The sequence below is a fragment of the Chiloscyllium plagiosum genome, chromosome 2 (genome assembly GCF_004010195.1).
Source record: "Chiloscyllium plagiosum isolate BGI_BamShark_2017 chromosome 2, ASM401019v2, whole genome shotgun sequence".
Lineage (NCBI taxonomy): Eukaryota > Metazoa > Chordata > Chondrichthyes > Orectolobiformes > Hemiscylliidae > Chiloscyllium > Chiloscyllium plagiosum.
In genome coordinates, this window is record NC_057711.1 from 12,857,496 (window position 1) to 12,874,580 (window position 17,085).

The 17,085-nt window shown below is 42.9% G+C and overlaps 1 protein-coding gene across 5 annotated transcripts in view; it reads left to right on the forward strand.

Moving 5' to 3' along the window:
* The window catches only part of LOC122556956 (sodium-dependent multivitamin transporter-like), a 62,711-nt gene that overhangs the window by 26,930 nt on the left and 18,696 nt on the right, over positions 1-17,085 (forward strand). For all 5 annotated transcript variants that reach the window (XM_043704219.1, XM_043704196.1, XM_043704204.1 and 2 more), the window contains exons 8-14: positions 2,255-2,384; positions 3,677-3,765; positions 5,534-5,646; positions 9,614-9,681; positions 9,768-9,854; positions 10,271-10,452; positions 12,740-12,843. In XM_043704219.1, the coding sequence (XP_043560154.1) occupies positions 2,255-2,384; positions 3,677-3,765; positions 5,534-5,646; positions 9,614-9,681; positions 9,768-9,854; positions 10,271-10,452; positions 12,740-12,843 (773 nt within the window). The remainder of the gene's footprint in view (positions 1-2,254; positions 2,385-3,676; positions 3,766-5,533; positions 5,647-9,613; positions 9,682-9,767; positions 9,855-10,270; positions 10,453-12,739; positions 12,844-17,085) is intronic.

The window sequence follows — 17,085 nt, forward strand, 5'->3', positions numbered from 1 at the left end:
CAGAGGTGTTGTGTTTCAAGATCTGTCGTGGGTGATCCAACGTTCAGCATGTCCACTTTCCTGTTCTTTCTTCGTGGCCCTTGATTCCCCTACTAATCACGAATCTTTCTATCTCAGCCTCAAATATACAAAGGGACTCTGTCCTCCACAGCTTCCTTGGCAAGGAGTTCCAAAGACACTCAAACCCATGTGAAAGAAAAAATTCCTCTGCATTCAGTTTTAAATTGGCACTGTGGTACCCTATGAGTTATGCCCTCTGATCCCAGACTTTCCCACAAGGGGAAGCATCCTCTCAGCATTTATCCTGTCAAGACCCTTAAGAAGCCTCTACGTTTCTATGTGATCGCCTCTCATTCTTCTAAACTGCTGTGAGTACAGTGCTAATCTGTTTAACATTTGCATATAAAACAATTCCTCCATATCAGGGATCATCCAAGTGAACCTTCTCTGAACTGTCGAAAATAAAATAGCTTTCCTTAACTAATGGGACCAAAACTGCTCTCAGTACTCCAGACAGAGTCTCACCAGCACCTTGTACAGATGCAGTAAAACCTCTCTACTCTTGCACTCCGACACATTTGAACTAAGATAACAATCCATTACCCTTCCCAGTTGCCTTGTGCAAAAATAGACCATTTAAATAATACTCTGTTCTTGTGTTCTCCCTTCCAAAGTGAAAGATGCGGAGAGACAGTGGCATAGTGATGTCACTGCACTAGTAATCCAGAGAACAAGACTAGTGCTTGCAGGCATGGATTCAAATCCCACCACAGCAACTGTTGAAATTTGTATTTAATTAATAAATATTCAAGCATTTAAGACTACCCTCTGTGTTGGTGACTACAAAACCATCATCAATTATCATAAAACCCACCTGTCCTTTAGGAAAGGTAAGGGAATTGAATTGAATTTATTGTCACGTGTACCGAGGCACAGTGAAAAGCTTTGTCTTGCGAGCAATACAGGCAGATCACAGAGTTAAGTTGCATAGATAAGTAAATAATAGGTAAATGGCAGCAAAAACAAAAACACAGGTACAGGCGAATGTTAAGGGTTTGTGAGTCCATTCAATGTTCTAACAACAGTGGGTAGAAACTGTTACGAAACCGGCTGGTGAGTGTGTTCAGGCTTCTGTACCTTCTCCCCGATGGTAGAGGTTGTAGAAAAACATTGCCAGGGTGGGATGGATCTTTGAGAATGCTGGTGGCCTTTCCTTGACAGTGAGCCTCGTAGATGGATTCTCTAGATGGAAGGTTGGCCCTTGTGATTGCCCGGGCCGAGTTCACCACTCCCTGTAACCGTCTCCGATCTTGAATGGTACAGTTGCCATACCAGGTAGTGATACATCCAGACAGAATGCACTTGATGGCGCACCTATAAAAGCTGGCAAGGGTATTCGCCGTCATGCCAAATTTCCTCAGCTGCCTGAGGAAGAGGAGACATCGTTGGGCCTTTGTAACCAGTGTGTCCACATGAAGAGTCCAAGAAAGCTTGTTGTGGCTGACCACTCCCAGGAGCTAGACACACTCCACTCGTTCCACCTCTGTGCTGTTAATGTGTAGGGGGCATGAGTAACATCCTGCCCAAAGTCAATAATGAGTTCCTTGGTATTTCCAGCATGGAGAGCTAGGTTGTTCTCGGTGCACCATTTTTCCAGGTCTTCCACCTCCCATCTGTAGTCTATTTCGTCTCCATCTGAAATTTGACTGACTATGGTGGTGTCATCAGCGAACTTGTAAGTGGCATTAATTTGGTATTTGGCCACTGTATGGGTATACAGTGAGTACAGTAGGGGGCTGTGTACGCACCCCGGGGGGGGGTCCAGTGTTGAGTCTGCTGGTTGGGTCTACATGTGCCTCCAGACCCACAGCAATGTGGCTGACTCTTAAACTGCCCTCTGAGTGGCTTGCTAGTGCCAATTCAGTTTGAGGGCAATTAAAGATGGGCAACAAATGACTACCTTGTCATTTATGCTCATGTTTGTTGGAAGACAAATGCCCACTGTGAGGCCACTCAATCCCTAAGAGGTATGCAGAAGAGTCACTGAGACCCTCGTTGCAGAGACCATCACCATATCTACAGAAAGCAGCTGATCAATTCTGGCAGCAGAATCCTTTAAATTATTCAATTACCTCTCTCCCCAGTGAATTTACAGAACATCCAACTGAACAGCACTTTACCAACTAGGGTAAAACAGTTTGAACGTGAGCCATGAATGTGTTGGGTGATCTCTTTTCCGCCTGTCTTCCTGTAGGTCATGCTATGTGGTGTTTCCGTGTCAACAGTTAGTTCTGGCTATGGGATGCATTTTGGGTCTTGTTATGTTTGCTCGCTATGGAGAAAATGGACCCCTGCAGCAGGGCTATGTCAACGCCTCTGATCAGGTATGCAGTCCTTTTTTTAAAAAACCAAATCACGTGAAAGCAAGAGGAAGAACTTGCATATATGTAACTGTCTTTCATGGCTCTGCAACATCACAAATTATATTGAATTACAGAATTTACAGGTTATTTAATCCAACTAGTTCATGCTGCACATGAGCCTCCTGTTCACCTGTCAGTGCATCCTTCCTTCTGTTCCTTTATCACTCATGTTTATTGTGCTTCCCCTTAAAAGCATCAGTGTCATTCACCTCAGCCATTCCCTGTGATAGTGAGTTCCTCATTCTAACCACGAGCTGGGCAAAAACCTTTCTCCTGATGGAATTATTAGTGACTATCTTTATATATATGGCCTCCTAGTTTTGGACTTGCCTAATAACCTTTTAGGATCCGGCACTTGCCAAACCCACATTCTCTACCAACCGGAAGGATAAGGGCAGGAGACGTGTGGAGCACTCCCATCTTCAAGGTCTCACCTTCCTGGCTTGGAACTATATCCTTAAATGTCACTGGATCAAATCCTGGAGTTCCCTCCCTAGCAGCACAATGGCTGTATCAATATTAATGGCCAGCAGCGATTCAAGATGGCAGCTCACCAGCACCTTATCGAAGGTAATTATGAATGGGCACTAATTGCTGGTCCAACCAGTAATGGCCACATTCCATGAAGGATAAATATGTCTTAGACTATCTTTTCTTTGCAAACTTGCTCTTTGTTGTGTGCAGATTGGCTGTTCATTCCTGCATTACAACAGTGACGGCATCCTAAAAATACTTATTTGATTGTGGAGTCCTTTGGGATGTTGTGAGAGATGCTGTACAAAATAGAGTCAATGTGTCACAAGATGGTGGCCATTCGGCTCATTGTCAGTCCAGTTCACTCACTCGATCCCTGCAGGTCACTGTAAAGTTTTGTTTTTTTTTTCCTTAAGCTTTCCAGTTAGCATGAAGTTTTGCTGTCTTGAAAGAATCTGTGCTGCCAAAAGGAGGAACCTTTTGATAGAGGCTTAGTGTTTGTTGGAGTTAAAGGAATGACGATCCTTCTCCCTGAGAGTGATGGGAGAGCCAGAATCAGGAGGGTGGGGCAACATACGCACACAATACCCTGAAGCGTAAGACCTGATGAACCAGCGGAAGTGGCGAGGGGCCAGGAAATTTGGTCTGATACCTTGAACTGGATGGTGCTGTGGGTGAGGGTCGATTGGTGTTCGGGGAGTTGGGGTTCTGTGATTCTTGCCAAACAGTTGTGAGCATCTGATCAGATGGAACAATGTTAAATTTGGTTTGAATTTCAGATGGTTCTTTACTTTGTCATGGACATACTTCAGCACTATCCTGGCCTACCTGGACTCTTCATAGCCTGCCTGTTCAGCGGAGCACTCAGGTACGTTCACAGATACAGAATTAAACTTTCACAAATTAATGAACTGAGCAGCTGCAGTCCACAGACTGACAAGACTTGTACTGCGATAGTACATGACCTTGCCAGTGTTAACATTGTATTTGCTTAAAAATTGCTGTCTGTACATTGTGTCTGCCAGTCCCACTGAAGAAGCTACTTTCTTCATTCATTGTATGTGGGTGTTGCTGGCCAGGTCAGCACTTATTGTCCATCTGTATTGCCCTTGAACTGAGTGGCTTGCTTGGCTATTTCAGAGCCAACTACATTGTTGTGGGTCTGGAGTCACATATACACCAGTTGGATAAGGGCAAAAAATCTCCTTCCCTAAAAGACAGTGGTGAGCCAGATGATTTTTATAACAGTTAACAGCAGTTTATTCCAATCACCAAAAATGAGCTTTTTATTCATATTATTATTAAATTCAAGTTTACCAATCTGCCATGGTGAGATTTGAACCCATGCCCTAGATCATTTGCCTGAGATTTTAATTGTTAATCCTAGTGACATTACCACTTTGTCACCGCCTCCCCAAACCCTGTCCAATATCCTCTTGTTTGCCTGATGCCAAGGAAGATTCTGATTGAAATATTTTCCTGCACTTGAGGATAAAAGCTGATCAGTACTTTAACTCTATCCACCTGCCTTACTGCCATAGCCTTTAATATATTTTACCTGACAAAAATCTTTCAATCTTAGTTTTCAAATTTTGATCGACTCTCAGCCTCAACGACAACTCTTGGGAGAATTCCAGATTTTCACTTCCTTTTGTGTGGAAAAACTGGTTCCTGAAGTTATCCCTGAAAAGCCTATTTCTATTTTAATTTTAAGATTATACTTCCTTGTTCTATTCCCAATTAACCAAATCCCTTCCCTTACACCGACACCAACTTCCCCATGTGTCCTTCAGTTGACACCAAGCCAGTATTTTGTAAAGAACATAACTCTGAGCAGGAGTAGGCAGTTCAACCCTTCAACTTGGTCCACTATTTGACACCATCATAGCTAATCTCATGTTGATTTCATAACTTTCCGATTTTTGTATTCTATTTATTAAGCTTAGGGTGCTTCAACAGCCAATTTCTTAACTTGCTCTGTGAGCAGGTCCAGTCCTGATCAAACTTTTCTGTAACATGGAGTCACCATTTCCAGTTAAGTGTAGTATCCAGGAGACTGCCCACCATCCTCATGAGTCACTTGTGTCTGTCTGTTGGTGGAGGCAAGGACTGGATCACCAGACCACTTTGGCCTGAGTACTCTCTGTCAGAGCCTCACCAGTGTACGACTTGGTTTAGACTATTGTGTATTTTCTGATCATACACGATTCATGCTGAGAGCAAGGTGTCGACTGTAATGGGATCCCTTAGGTTTGTGGATCCAGCTCATTTGCTGCATGACAATTACAGCAAAGCAAGAAACGGAGACAGTTTTGTTTTGGGTGTGGTATGTGTGTTGGTTTCATTTGGTTCAGAACTTGAGTAACATTCACTGCTACAGATTGCAAAATAATCGTGTAATAAATCACTTCTTTGGAGTTCTTGGCATGTGTTTCTCAGATGTGCCTCTGCATGTACTGCTGTAGAGCTGTTGTAACGGTGATGTCAATTGCTAGATTTATTGCTTACAAGCTCTAGCATTCATGTAACTATTGTTAAAAGGATGAGAATCAATCCACAGCCAACTCTTAGTGGATGTGGGAATAACATTAGGCTCTCTTTTTTTTAGTGCTGAAACATTGCTTGTGTCTCTTCAGCACAATATCGTCTGCATTCAATTCGCTGGCTGCCGTGACCATGACAGACCTGGTTAAACCTCAGTATCCACACATGACAGAGGCTAGAGCCACACTGATATCCAAGTGTCTCGGTGAGTGACAGTCGAAAATACCAACAACAATTTGCAATTACATAGCACTTTTTATTGTAACAAAACATTCCAAGGCATTTCATAGAAGCTTCATCAGAGAATGAGATGCAAAATACTGGCTTGGTGTCAACTGGGGAAGTTGGTGTTGGTGTAAGCGAAAGGATTTGGTTAATTGGGAATAGAACAAGGAAGTATAATCTTAAAATTAAAATAGAAGTAGGCTTCTCAGGGATAACTTCAGGAACCAGTTTTTCCACACAAAAGGAAGTGAAAATCTGGAATTCTCCTGAGAGTTTTTGTTGAGGCTGAGAGTCAATCAAAATTTGAAAACTAAGATTGATAGATTTTTGTCGGGTAAAATATACTAAAGGCTATGGCAGTAAGGCAGGTGGATAGAGTTAAAGTACCGATCAGCTTTTATCCTCAAGCATAAACATGACAGGCATGAGATACAAGGTGACCTTTGGGGCAAATGATTGAAAAAGTAAGTTTTGATAGACATCTTAAAAGATGCGAGACGAATAGAGTTGGGGAGTTGATTTAGGAAGCAAATTGCAAAGTTGAAAAGGCAGGCGCCAGTGGTGGAGTGGTTAGAATCGGTGATGCACGAGAAATCAGAATTGGAAGAGCATAGATATCTTGGAGGACCAGAGGGATGGCAGAGTAAGGAAGTTAGAGGTTAATGGAGGAGTTTTAAAAACAAGGATGAGAATTTTAGATTCAAGATGATTCCTTGTGGAGGTCATTGAACACAAGGGCTGCTGGGTGACTTACTGAGAGTTAGAATATGTAGCAGAGGAACTGGGACCCCGGGTACTAGGATCTGTTTGAAGTGACTATAGCATTGTTTGTTCTGTCATGGTTGACAATTTACATAACACAAATCTTTCAATTTTCAGGCTTCCCAGAGTTTTGAGAAGTGAACCTGACTTAATTAATTTGTTAATCGGCTTCTGCCTCTGATGTATTTTTTTTTGTGATTATCCGAGTCTGGAATGCAGCTTCTTAATAGTTTGGCAGCAATGATCATCCTCCCGGTGGCTGATTATGAACATTCCAGGCAAAGAAAGCCAATTCCTGCAGATTAGCAACAAGGCTAAAGGAATCAGCGCAGAAAGGAACAAAGACTTGGATTTCTGTAGCACCTTCTATGACCTCAGTTTTCCACAGTGGTTTTGGCCAAGAGTTGCTTATGGCATAAACATAACAGGCTAAATGGCCTGTTTCTGTGTTGCAATAACTATGATACTATATATATACTTCACAATATAATCACATAGCAGGCTCCCACAAACAGACAACAAATAATGTTGCAATGTTATTGATTGGACAAATTATTGACCAGGGATACTAGGGTAAATGTACCCTTGTCATCTTCAAAATACTGGCAAGAAATCCTTTGCACTCACTGACAGAGCCCATAGAGTCTCTCTCAGTTTAATGTCTCTTCTGAAAACTAAGGCCTGCTCACAGCCAGCACCTGTGTCCCAGACAATATTCTCACAATTGCCCATCGGCGGGAGAGCTTTCAGTTCTTCATGTTTCTGCCCTCAAGAACTTCCAGTCCTATCTCATATACTATTCTGCTTCTCACCTAAACCTACCTGGCAACCCCTATAGTCACCTCTCCCAAAGCAGAGAATCATCGCCTAAAGTATTTTACCACATAAGGGTAAGTGTTGACAGGAGCTGCTGTTGGGATTAACAAGAGATAAGAAAGGGTAGGAGACACTGGGAGTTATTATTCAGACTGTCTTTCAGTGGTGAGGGATTGCTGTGCAGGATCTTCTATTGAAGTGCTTGGAGAGTGGAATCGGTTTATTTTTGTTGCAATGTGATAGCTTGTTGGCTTCCCAGCTCAAAACCAGGCCATTCTGTCCAAATACTTTATGCTGGTGTATATGCTCCACACAGACCTTGCCCTTCTCCCTTTTCATCTCTATTTTGTCAAAATGCCTTGGAATGGTCACTGCACAGAAAGCTGCCATTTAGATTGTTGTGTCTGTACCGACTGTTAGCAAAAGTACCTCCCCTTGTTCCATTCCCCTATCTTTTCCCGATAATGCTGAAAGTTTGCTTTTTGGCAAATAACCAGTTCTCCTTTGAAGGCTTGATTGTATCTGCCTCCACCACTCTGAGGCAGCGCATTCCAGATCCTAAGCACTTGCTGTAAAAAAAAACTCCTCATATTGCCAATGCTTCTTTTGCCAATCCCGCAAAATTGGTATCATAGAACATAGAACATAGAACATAGAAGAATACAGCACAGTACAGGCCCTTGGGCCCTCGATGTTGCGCCGATCCAAGCCCACCTAAACTACACTAACCCACTATCCTCCATATACCTATCCAATGCCCTCTTAAATGCCCATAAAGAGGGAGAGTCCACCACTGTCACTGGCAGGGCATTCCATGAACTAACGACTCGCTGAGTGAAGAACCTACCCCTAACATCAGTCCTATATCTACCCCCCCTTAATTTAAAGCTATGCCCCCTTGTAATACCCGACTCAATACGCGGGAAAAGGTTCATACTGTCGACCCTATCTAACCCCCTATCCTTTGCTGCTCGATCCTATACTAATGGGAATTGTTTCTTCGACTCTAATCTCTCCACAATGTTCATGATTTTGAATACTTCTATTGAATATCATCTTAACTTTCTCTACTCCAAGGACGACAGTCCACGCTTCTCCAATTTATCTACGTAATTTAAATTCCTTATGCTTTGGAACTGCTCTTGTGAATCTTTCCTGCATACTCTGTAATGCTTTTACACTTTTCCTAAAGTCTGATGTCCAGAACTATACACAAGACTGCATACTGAATATTTAGTAATAAAACACTACTAACTGGTGTTTTATATATGTTTGTCATAACTTACTTTTATTTTACAAGATACTCCTGTTAATAAAGCTTAATAAAATACACTGAATGCTTCAGTAAATGCACTGCCATTAGGGATTTGGAATCCTACTACTGTAGCTCTATATCCTCTATATTGTCTCCCCTCATTCTTCCGACCAAAATATATCACTTCACTTCATTAAGTTTAATCTGCCACGTTTATTCATTTCTCCAGCCTGTCTTTGTTCTCTCGTACACTTTGGCTAACTTCTTTTTGGTTCACAATGCTTCCCAGTTCTGTGATTTGAAATTGTGCTGTTCCAAGTTCAGATCAGCAAACCCCTTGTAAAGCCACCTCCTGTTTGAAGAACAAGCAGAAGTATTCTCTGTCTTTTTATTTGTTCACTCATGGGATGTGGGCGTTGCTGGCTGGGCCAGCATTTATTATCTGCCTCTGGTTGCCCTTAAAATGGTGAGCTATCTTCTTGAACTGATGCTGTCCATGTGCTAAAATGTTATTGACACACCTCTGAAAGGATTGGGACCTGAAGCCAGGTCTTCCAGCTCAGAGGTAGGGACACTACTGGTGTGCCACAAGAGCTCTGGGAAGGGCACAAGGAATCCTTTGTCCACGTATTGACTGTCTTCTGTATGATCCCAGCTGATGTTACTATTGGAACAAGTCAGACCCCAGAGTGAAATCTGGCTGGGATCGTATCAAAGGAGACCTGACCAGGGTTATGCTACAACTAATGGCTTATTCTTTCCTGTCATAAACCTACCCACAATATATATAACCTTCCTTTAACACTACAGGAGGTCTTGCTCTCCTACACATAGAAGTTAAAATCATGATTCTGGTTATTAATCTTTATTTTTGTGGAGGAGTTTAAAAATTAAGCAACACCTATACACCACTAGTTTAAAATCCAAACTTAACAAAAATACCCCTCACCTTTCATCACATTTTTCATGAGATGCATCTGTGATATTTTCCTCAATGATTCCATGTGGTAAGGTGTTCCACATTCTCACCACTCTAAATGAGGAATATTTTACCTGTAGATTTTTGTCTCTTACATGTAGTGTGCAGTAAATGAAAGTTCCTATGTTTTTGCAGCACTGGGCTATGGGCTGCTGTGTCTCGGAATGGCATACATCGCGTCGCTGATGGGCCCGGTGCTCCAGGTGCTGTATGACACACCTCTCTTTTAAATGTATTTGTATCACTCTCCACAAGCCTTGGTTTTGACGTGTCTCCTTTTCAAACTCAGGCAGCGTTGAGTATTTTTGGGATAGTTGGTGGTCCACTGCTTGGAATCTTTTGCCTAGGAATGTTTTTCCCCATGGCTAACTCTACGGTGAGTTAATATAATACCAGTTATTTGAAAGTGATAGCATTTGAGTAACAGTAAGAGTACGATGGTGTAGTGGGTAATGTTACTGGACCAATAATCCAGAACCATGGGCTAATGTTCTGGGGATATGAGTTTGAATCCCACCACAGCAGATGGTGACATTTGAATTCTAGAATTAAAAAACTAGACTAATGGTGACCATGTACCTGCCTAGTTCACTATTGCCCTTCAGGGAAGGTATCTGCCAGCCTTTACCTGGTCTGGCCCACATGTGGCTCCAGCAGCATTGTTGGCTCTTGACTGTCTTCTGGGCAAGTAGGAATAGGTGATAAGTGTTGGTCTCGCCAGTGATGCGTGTATCCCATGACAGAATCTTATTCCTTTTGTGGTTGACTATTGTTTTGTCTGATTTCTAACAGGGTGCAATCTCGGGATTGGTAGCAGGATTAATCATGGCATTCTGGATTGGAATTGGTGGTTTAATCTCCAAGCGTGCACCTCTTTCATTCGTCAATGCGACCACAATCCAAAATATTAGCACTAGCTTGACAACTGCCACCATGACAACAGTCAACCTGACGACAGTAGCACCGAGCAATGGGTATGTTCAGGGCCTACCCGTGGTGTGTGACGTTATCCGGGCAACAATCACATTTTACATCAGTGGTTCTCACCTAAGGTTAACCTACAGTGAGTAGGGAGTGACAAAGGGAATTTTGGATTCCGATTACCACACATGTGCATCTCCTAGAACCATAGAGTGGTTCTGCTCAAAGGGTTGTGGTGATGTTAAAGATTCTTAAAAAGAAGAGCTCAGCTTGTCCCATTCCCCTGCATTTATCTACAACCTTGCAAATATTCCTGTTCAGATAATGATCCAATTCCATTTTGAAAGCCGCAGTTGAATCTCCTTCCATCCTGCTCTCGGGTTGTGCATTTTGAGTAGAAATGTTTTTCTCGTGTCACCTTTAGCTCTTTTTTTAGCCAGTCACCTTAAATCCGCCTCCTCTGGTTCTCAATCCTTCCACAAATGAGAACAGTTTTTCTCTCTAGCTTCTTTCCAGACACTCATAATTCTGAGCTCCTCTATCACATCACCTCCCAGATATCTCCTTTCTAAGGTGACGACCAACTTTACAAAATCACAAGTGTTATGATGTAAAAGGAGGCCATTCGGCCTGACATGTCTATGCTGACCTTTTTGAGAGTGTCAATACCAAGTGCCAGTCTTTTTCTCCATACTGTTGCATATTTCTTCCAAATAATTGCCCATTGCCCTCCTGAATGTTTCAGTTGAACCTACTTCCACCCCACTTCCAGGCGGTGCATACCAGGCCCTTACTACATGCTCTGTGAAAATAGTTTTTCTCCCAACATGTTCGTTCATTTTGCAACTTCTTGTTCCCATTATGAACATGAACAATTTCTTCCTAGCAGCTACTTAACTTGTTCATGATTTTGAAAACCTCTCTTAAGCTCCTTTTAACCTTCCTTTGTGCAGAATAGTCTCAACTTCTTCAATCTATCCTCCTAACATCCCTAGAATCATCCTTGTGAATCGCTTCTGCACTCAGTCTAATGTGTTTTTCCTATCATGTGACACCCAAAACTGTACACAATGTTTTCAGTTTATCTACCTGACAGAAGTCTATCATCCATGAAATAATTCTAGTGAATCTCTCGACCTCTTGAGCCTTCACATGCTTCTGAAAGTATGGTGCCCAGAGGCACACTTAATACTCCAGTTAATACTCAACTGTTGCTATTGTTAACCTGACCCACAGTATAACAGCAATCAGCTGCAGTGCACAGTCTTGAAATACCCTGCCTAATTTTCCTCCTCAAATTAGCAATCAAAATTGGCCATACAAATGTTGTAAAGGTACAACTAAGATCCTTTAAAGAAAGCTAGAGCTTGCATATTATAGCACTCTTAATAATCTGAGTGTCCCTGAGTACTTCAACTCAGTAAAACCGTTTTTGTATTGTTGCAGTGTGAGGAAACAAGGTGCCCAATGTGCATGCAGCAAGCTCTCACAAGCAATAAGGAATGATTGGATAGCCTGTTGGTTGGGGCTTCAGTGAAATCTCCCCTGCCCCCCTTTCTAGTAATGTCCATGGGGTCATTAATGCACACTAAAGATGGCAGATGAAGTCCTAATTTGTTCTTTCATTCTGAAAGATGACATTCCAATGATTCAGCAATCGTTCCTTGCTGCTCTGAGTGTCAGCCCTGTGTTCCAGCCTCTGGATGCCCTTAAGGAAGTAAACCTGGCCTTTGTGTGACTCTGGACCACACACAATGTGAATGACTTTCAAATACCCTCTAAAATAGCCTAGTACGTCATTCAGGTGAGTCAGGAAACCTCAGTGCTGAAGGAGGCCATCTAGTCCCTCTGGGCTGTGCCAATGTTTTGAAAGAATAATACATGCCTTTGAGATGTCAGCAACTCAGAAGATAGTGATCTTCAAGTTCCATCCTGGAGACTCCAGCATGAAACTTAGAATGAATGAACTGTGCTACAGAGGGAGTAACACATTGTTGGAAGTGCCACCTTTGGATCAGAGGTTAAATCGTCTTCTTGGTTGAGGATCAAAAAGTTTCTAGGGCATTATTTCATCCGGTGGTAGTGATGCTGGTGGATCTCCGTCTAAACAGCTAAAGCATTGCTGTTTATGAGAGACTACTATGGAGTTTGACTTGTTGTTTCCTATGTTGTAACTACATTTCAAAAAAATTGTTTGAGTTTGGGGAGTGCTTCACGATGTTCTGAAGTGAGAGGTGCTAGATAATTGCAGGGTTTTTGTTTGTTTCTTCCTCCTGGACTAATTTGCTTTTGCGTGTATAGCTGATCCCATTTGCTGATCTAAATTACTTTGTTCTATAGCCTCACAGGACTGAAGAAGTTCTACTCTCTTTCCTACATGTGGTACAGTGGGCACAATGCAGCCACTGTAGTTATCGTGGGACTGCTGGTCAGTTTCTTAACAGGTAAGGTAGCAAATGCTGCAGTGCAAATAGGTGCTTGACATTTTCAACTTTTTCCTATCACTGGCAAGAAACTTCACTTCCAGTTTTGGGTTTGGTGCTGTCATGGTTTTGTTAATTTTGTGAATAATTCAGATTGGGAATTCAAATGATTGTTAATGAGTCTAAATTCAGTTTTATGTAGCAGATGTGACCAAGAGCGTCCATTAAGATTGTCATTGTGGGCAGATTGCGATGTAATGTCAGTCACCATAGGTCCAGAGGACCATTAAGGGAGAGACGACCGGGTGATGGTTTCATCTGAGGGTCACAATGCCTCAGGCAAGGGGTGAGGTTGAGAAGGAGAGTCCTTTGTGGTAACCTCAACCAATACGGCTAGTGAACCCATGCTGTTGGTATCACTCCGCACCACAAACCAGCGTCCAGCCAACTGAGCTATCCAATACCCTTAGTGATGGAGTGGTAATGCCACTGGACTAGGAACCCATGTCCCTCAAGAACACCTTGAGGGACATGGGTTCAAACCCCATCATGGTAGCTGGTGGAATTAAAAACTTCAGTGAATAAATCTGGAGTCGCAAACTAGTCTCCGTAATGGTGACCGTGAAGCCATGATTGATTGTTGTAAAACAAAATGTACATCTATTTATCTCACATCCTTTAGGGAGGGAAATCTGCTGCACTTACCTGGCCTGGCATACATGTGGCACACAGACCTACAGTAATGTGGTTGACTCTTTACCATTCTCTGAAATGGCCAAACCAGTCATTCAGTCCAAGCACAATTAGGGATTGGCAACAAATGGTTACCTTATCACTAATGCCCATATTCGATGAAAGAGTCAAGGAAAAAACAACCTGCTCACTAAATGTTTTTCTGATGAAGGAAATGTTGTATTCTTGCCTGATCTGGCCCCTCCACGATTCCATCCCCTATCCAACTCTAAACTGGTCCTTGATACAGTGTAACCTCTGTGCCTTCTGAAGAGCTACTGCAGATGAGTAATAAATGGGTAGAACCCAACAAAGAATTGCATGTGAAGGATTCAGCTCAACAAAGCCTCTTGAGCTCTTTGAAGTGAAGCATAACTGTTTTCGGTGGCAGGACGGTAACCAGAGGACATATACGTAAGATGATCAGCAAGAGAAATGGCGAGTGAGGAGAACTGTGTGTTGCCAATAACTGTGTCCTGTGACAATTACCAGTGCTGTGAAGTGACTGATCAAGACTCTAAGCTTGCTCAAGTAAACTGCTCACTATAGTTTGCAGCTGTTCAAGAAGAAAGGACTCGAAGTTATTGTGTACAGTTCTGGTGGCCCCATTACAGGAAGGATGTGGAAGCATTGGAAAAGGTGCAGAGGAGGTTTACCAGGATATTACCTGGTCTGGAGGGAAGCTCTTATGAGGAAAAGCTGAGAGACTTGGGTCTGTTCTCTTTGGAAAGAAGAAGGCTAAGGGGGGATTTGTTAGAGACCTATAAGATGATCAGAGGATTAGATAGGATAGACAGTGAAATACATTTTCCTAGGATGACGATGTCAACTTGTACGAGAGGGCATAACTACAAATTGAGGGGTGATGGATTTAAGACAGATGTCAGAGGCAGGTTCTTTACTCAGAGAGTGGTAAGGGCGTGCAATGCCCTACCTACTAATGTCGTCAACTCAGCCACATTAGGGAGAATTAAACAATCCTTAGATAAGCACATGGATGATTTTGGGATAGTGTAGGGGGACGAGCTGAGAATAGTTCACAGGTCGGCGCAACATTGAGGGCCGAAGGGCCTGTTCTGCGCTGTATTGTTCTATGTTCTTGTGGAAAGTCCAAGGTGGACCATAATTTACTGGCCACGCCTATGGAACCAATATCCTGAGAGTGACTGTTAAGTAAAATCTGATTGAGTCTTCTTTGTTTCTCCGGTTTGTCCACAGTATTTGCCTTTCTGTTGTCAGTCTCACCCCTGTACTGTCACTCATTTGAAGCAGTGTTCTCAGCACAGTGTAACCCTGGTTATGTGGCTGTTTAAATGCCTACAGCCAAGGCCATATCTCAAGCTATTGCTCAGCTTTGAGCCCCTTAATTAGTCCCATACAATGGAGAACTTGTGACCTGGCTATGTTTCAGTAATTAAAACCAGATCTACAACGTTCTCTGAAGCTGCAGTGGAATGGCCTTATGGAGAAATTGGAAATATTTACTTTAAGAAACATTGTTAACTTGTATGCCACAGTGCTGAGTGCAGCATATCTGAAAACCTCTTGAATAATAATTTGCTTCATCACGCCATTTAGTGTGATATTGTCAATTTCTTTTCCCTTCTTGACGAGAAGTGGGGAGGGGTGTAAAGCAAAAGAATCAAATTTTAAAATTTGAGCTGGGCTATTGCGGGCTGAGATCAGGAAGCATTTCACCTGCTGGTTATTGGAAATCTCGAACACTGTCTCCAAAAAGCTGTTAATGCTGAGTGTCAAGACTGCACAGAGGATTTTGTTTTTCTATTTGTTCACAGAATGTGGACATTGCTGAACAGACCAGCATTTTCATTTCATCCCCAAGTGTTAAGAGTCAACCACATTGCTGTGGTTCTGGAGTCACATATAGAGCACACCAGGTAGGGATGGTAGATTTCCTTTTCTGAAGGCCTTTAATGAACCAGGTAGGTTTTGGTCATCATTGGGTCAACTTTCTAACTCCAGATTTTTTTCTTTTATTGAATTCAAATTTTACTTATGAGATTTGAACCCACCTATCCAGAACATTATCTGTTTGTTGAGAACTGTCAGTGTGACATTGGTCACCTTAATTTCTCTGTCCCCATCCTTAACCATTCGAACACGTTACTCTCTCAACTGACTGTACCCTGTGTTCTCCGATCCCACCCTGGCTTTGTCGTCATACCTGCCAACAAGGCTGGCGCTGTTGGTTTTGACCGCTTCGGCGGGTCGGTGTGGACTCGTTGGGTAGCAGGGCCTGTTTCCATGCTGTAAGTAATCTAATCTACATTGTGGAGGCTGAGCGCCAACTATTGGACACCACCTCCCATCACCCCCTGGACCATGACCCCACCATTGAACATCTACAACTGTCACCAACTTCATCTCATCTGGGATGTCCCCACAACATCTTCCCAAAGCCCCGTCATTCTACACAGCCCCTTTCTATCTTTGCCACAAACTCCAAAAACAGGACTGCCCAGGCAGACCCATTCTTTCTGCCCATTCCTAACCCCGGGGAATCTATCCCTTTGTACCTCAACTCAATTTTTTTTCTCACCTTTTCTTGTCCCTTCTCACTTACCTACATGATTCCTCTGATGCTTTGCATCAGTTTCAGAATTTCCAGTTCACAGCCTCCAGCCATCTCCTCTTTAGCATGGATGTGCAATCCCTTTAAGTGTCAATCCTCCATCAGGATGGTCTCGGGGCTCTTTTTTTCTGCCTGGCAGAAAAGTCTGAACCATCCCCATCCATCACCAGCTTCCTTGCCTGGCTGCGCTCATCCTCACCCTGAACAATGTCACTTTTAAGTCCTGCCACTTTCTTCAGGTCAAAGGTGTGCCCATCGGTACCTGTATGGGCCCCAGTTATGCCTGTCTCTTCATGGGCTATGTGGAACATTCCTTGTTCCAGTCCTATTCTAGGCCCCACCCACAACTTTCTCTCTGCTACATTTGTCCCCCTCTCATCTGGAATTGGAAAAATTGATTAACTTTGCTTCCAATTTCCACCTTGCCCTCACCTTCGTCTGCTCCATCACTGATTCCTCCCCTACTTTGTACAACGTCTCTGATTCCTTTTCTTGGAACAGGCTGGCACCAATACCCACCGACTCCCACAGTTACCTGGACTATACCATGCTTCCCTATAAGGACTTTCCAACTCCGAACCGCCTGACCTTGTTTTGAGCATAAATACCACTTTTCCCTTGCTGTCAATAGTTCTGATGATGCGAAACAATAATTGGGCTTTCTTCCCACGAAAGCCACTACTTCTAAGTTTTCGCCAGCCATTTCTGATTTTGTTCCCCAGAACATTAGACTGAGCTTCTGGATTACCAGCCCAATGGCAATGCCCTTGGTCACTGCCTCCTCTAATTGAATCCTGCCCTAAGTATATGTCAGAGACATAACCACATTTAGGTTATGGAGCATGAAGGCTTATTCTGACAAGTTGTTGCTAAAAATATGAGATAGAAGCTGAGGAAAGACAGCCTCACTTGCACTTTGTGGATAGATACAAAGTGAT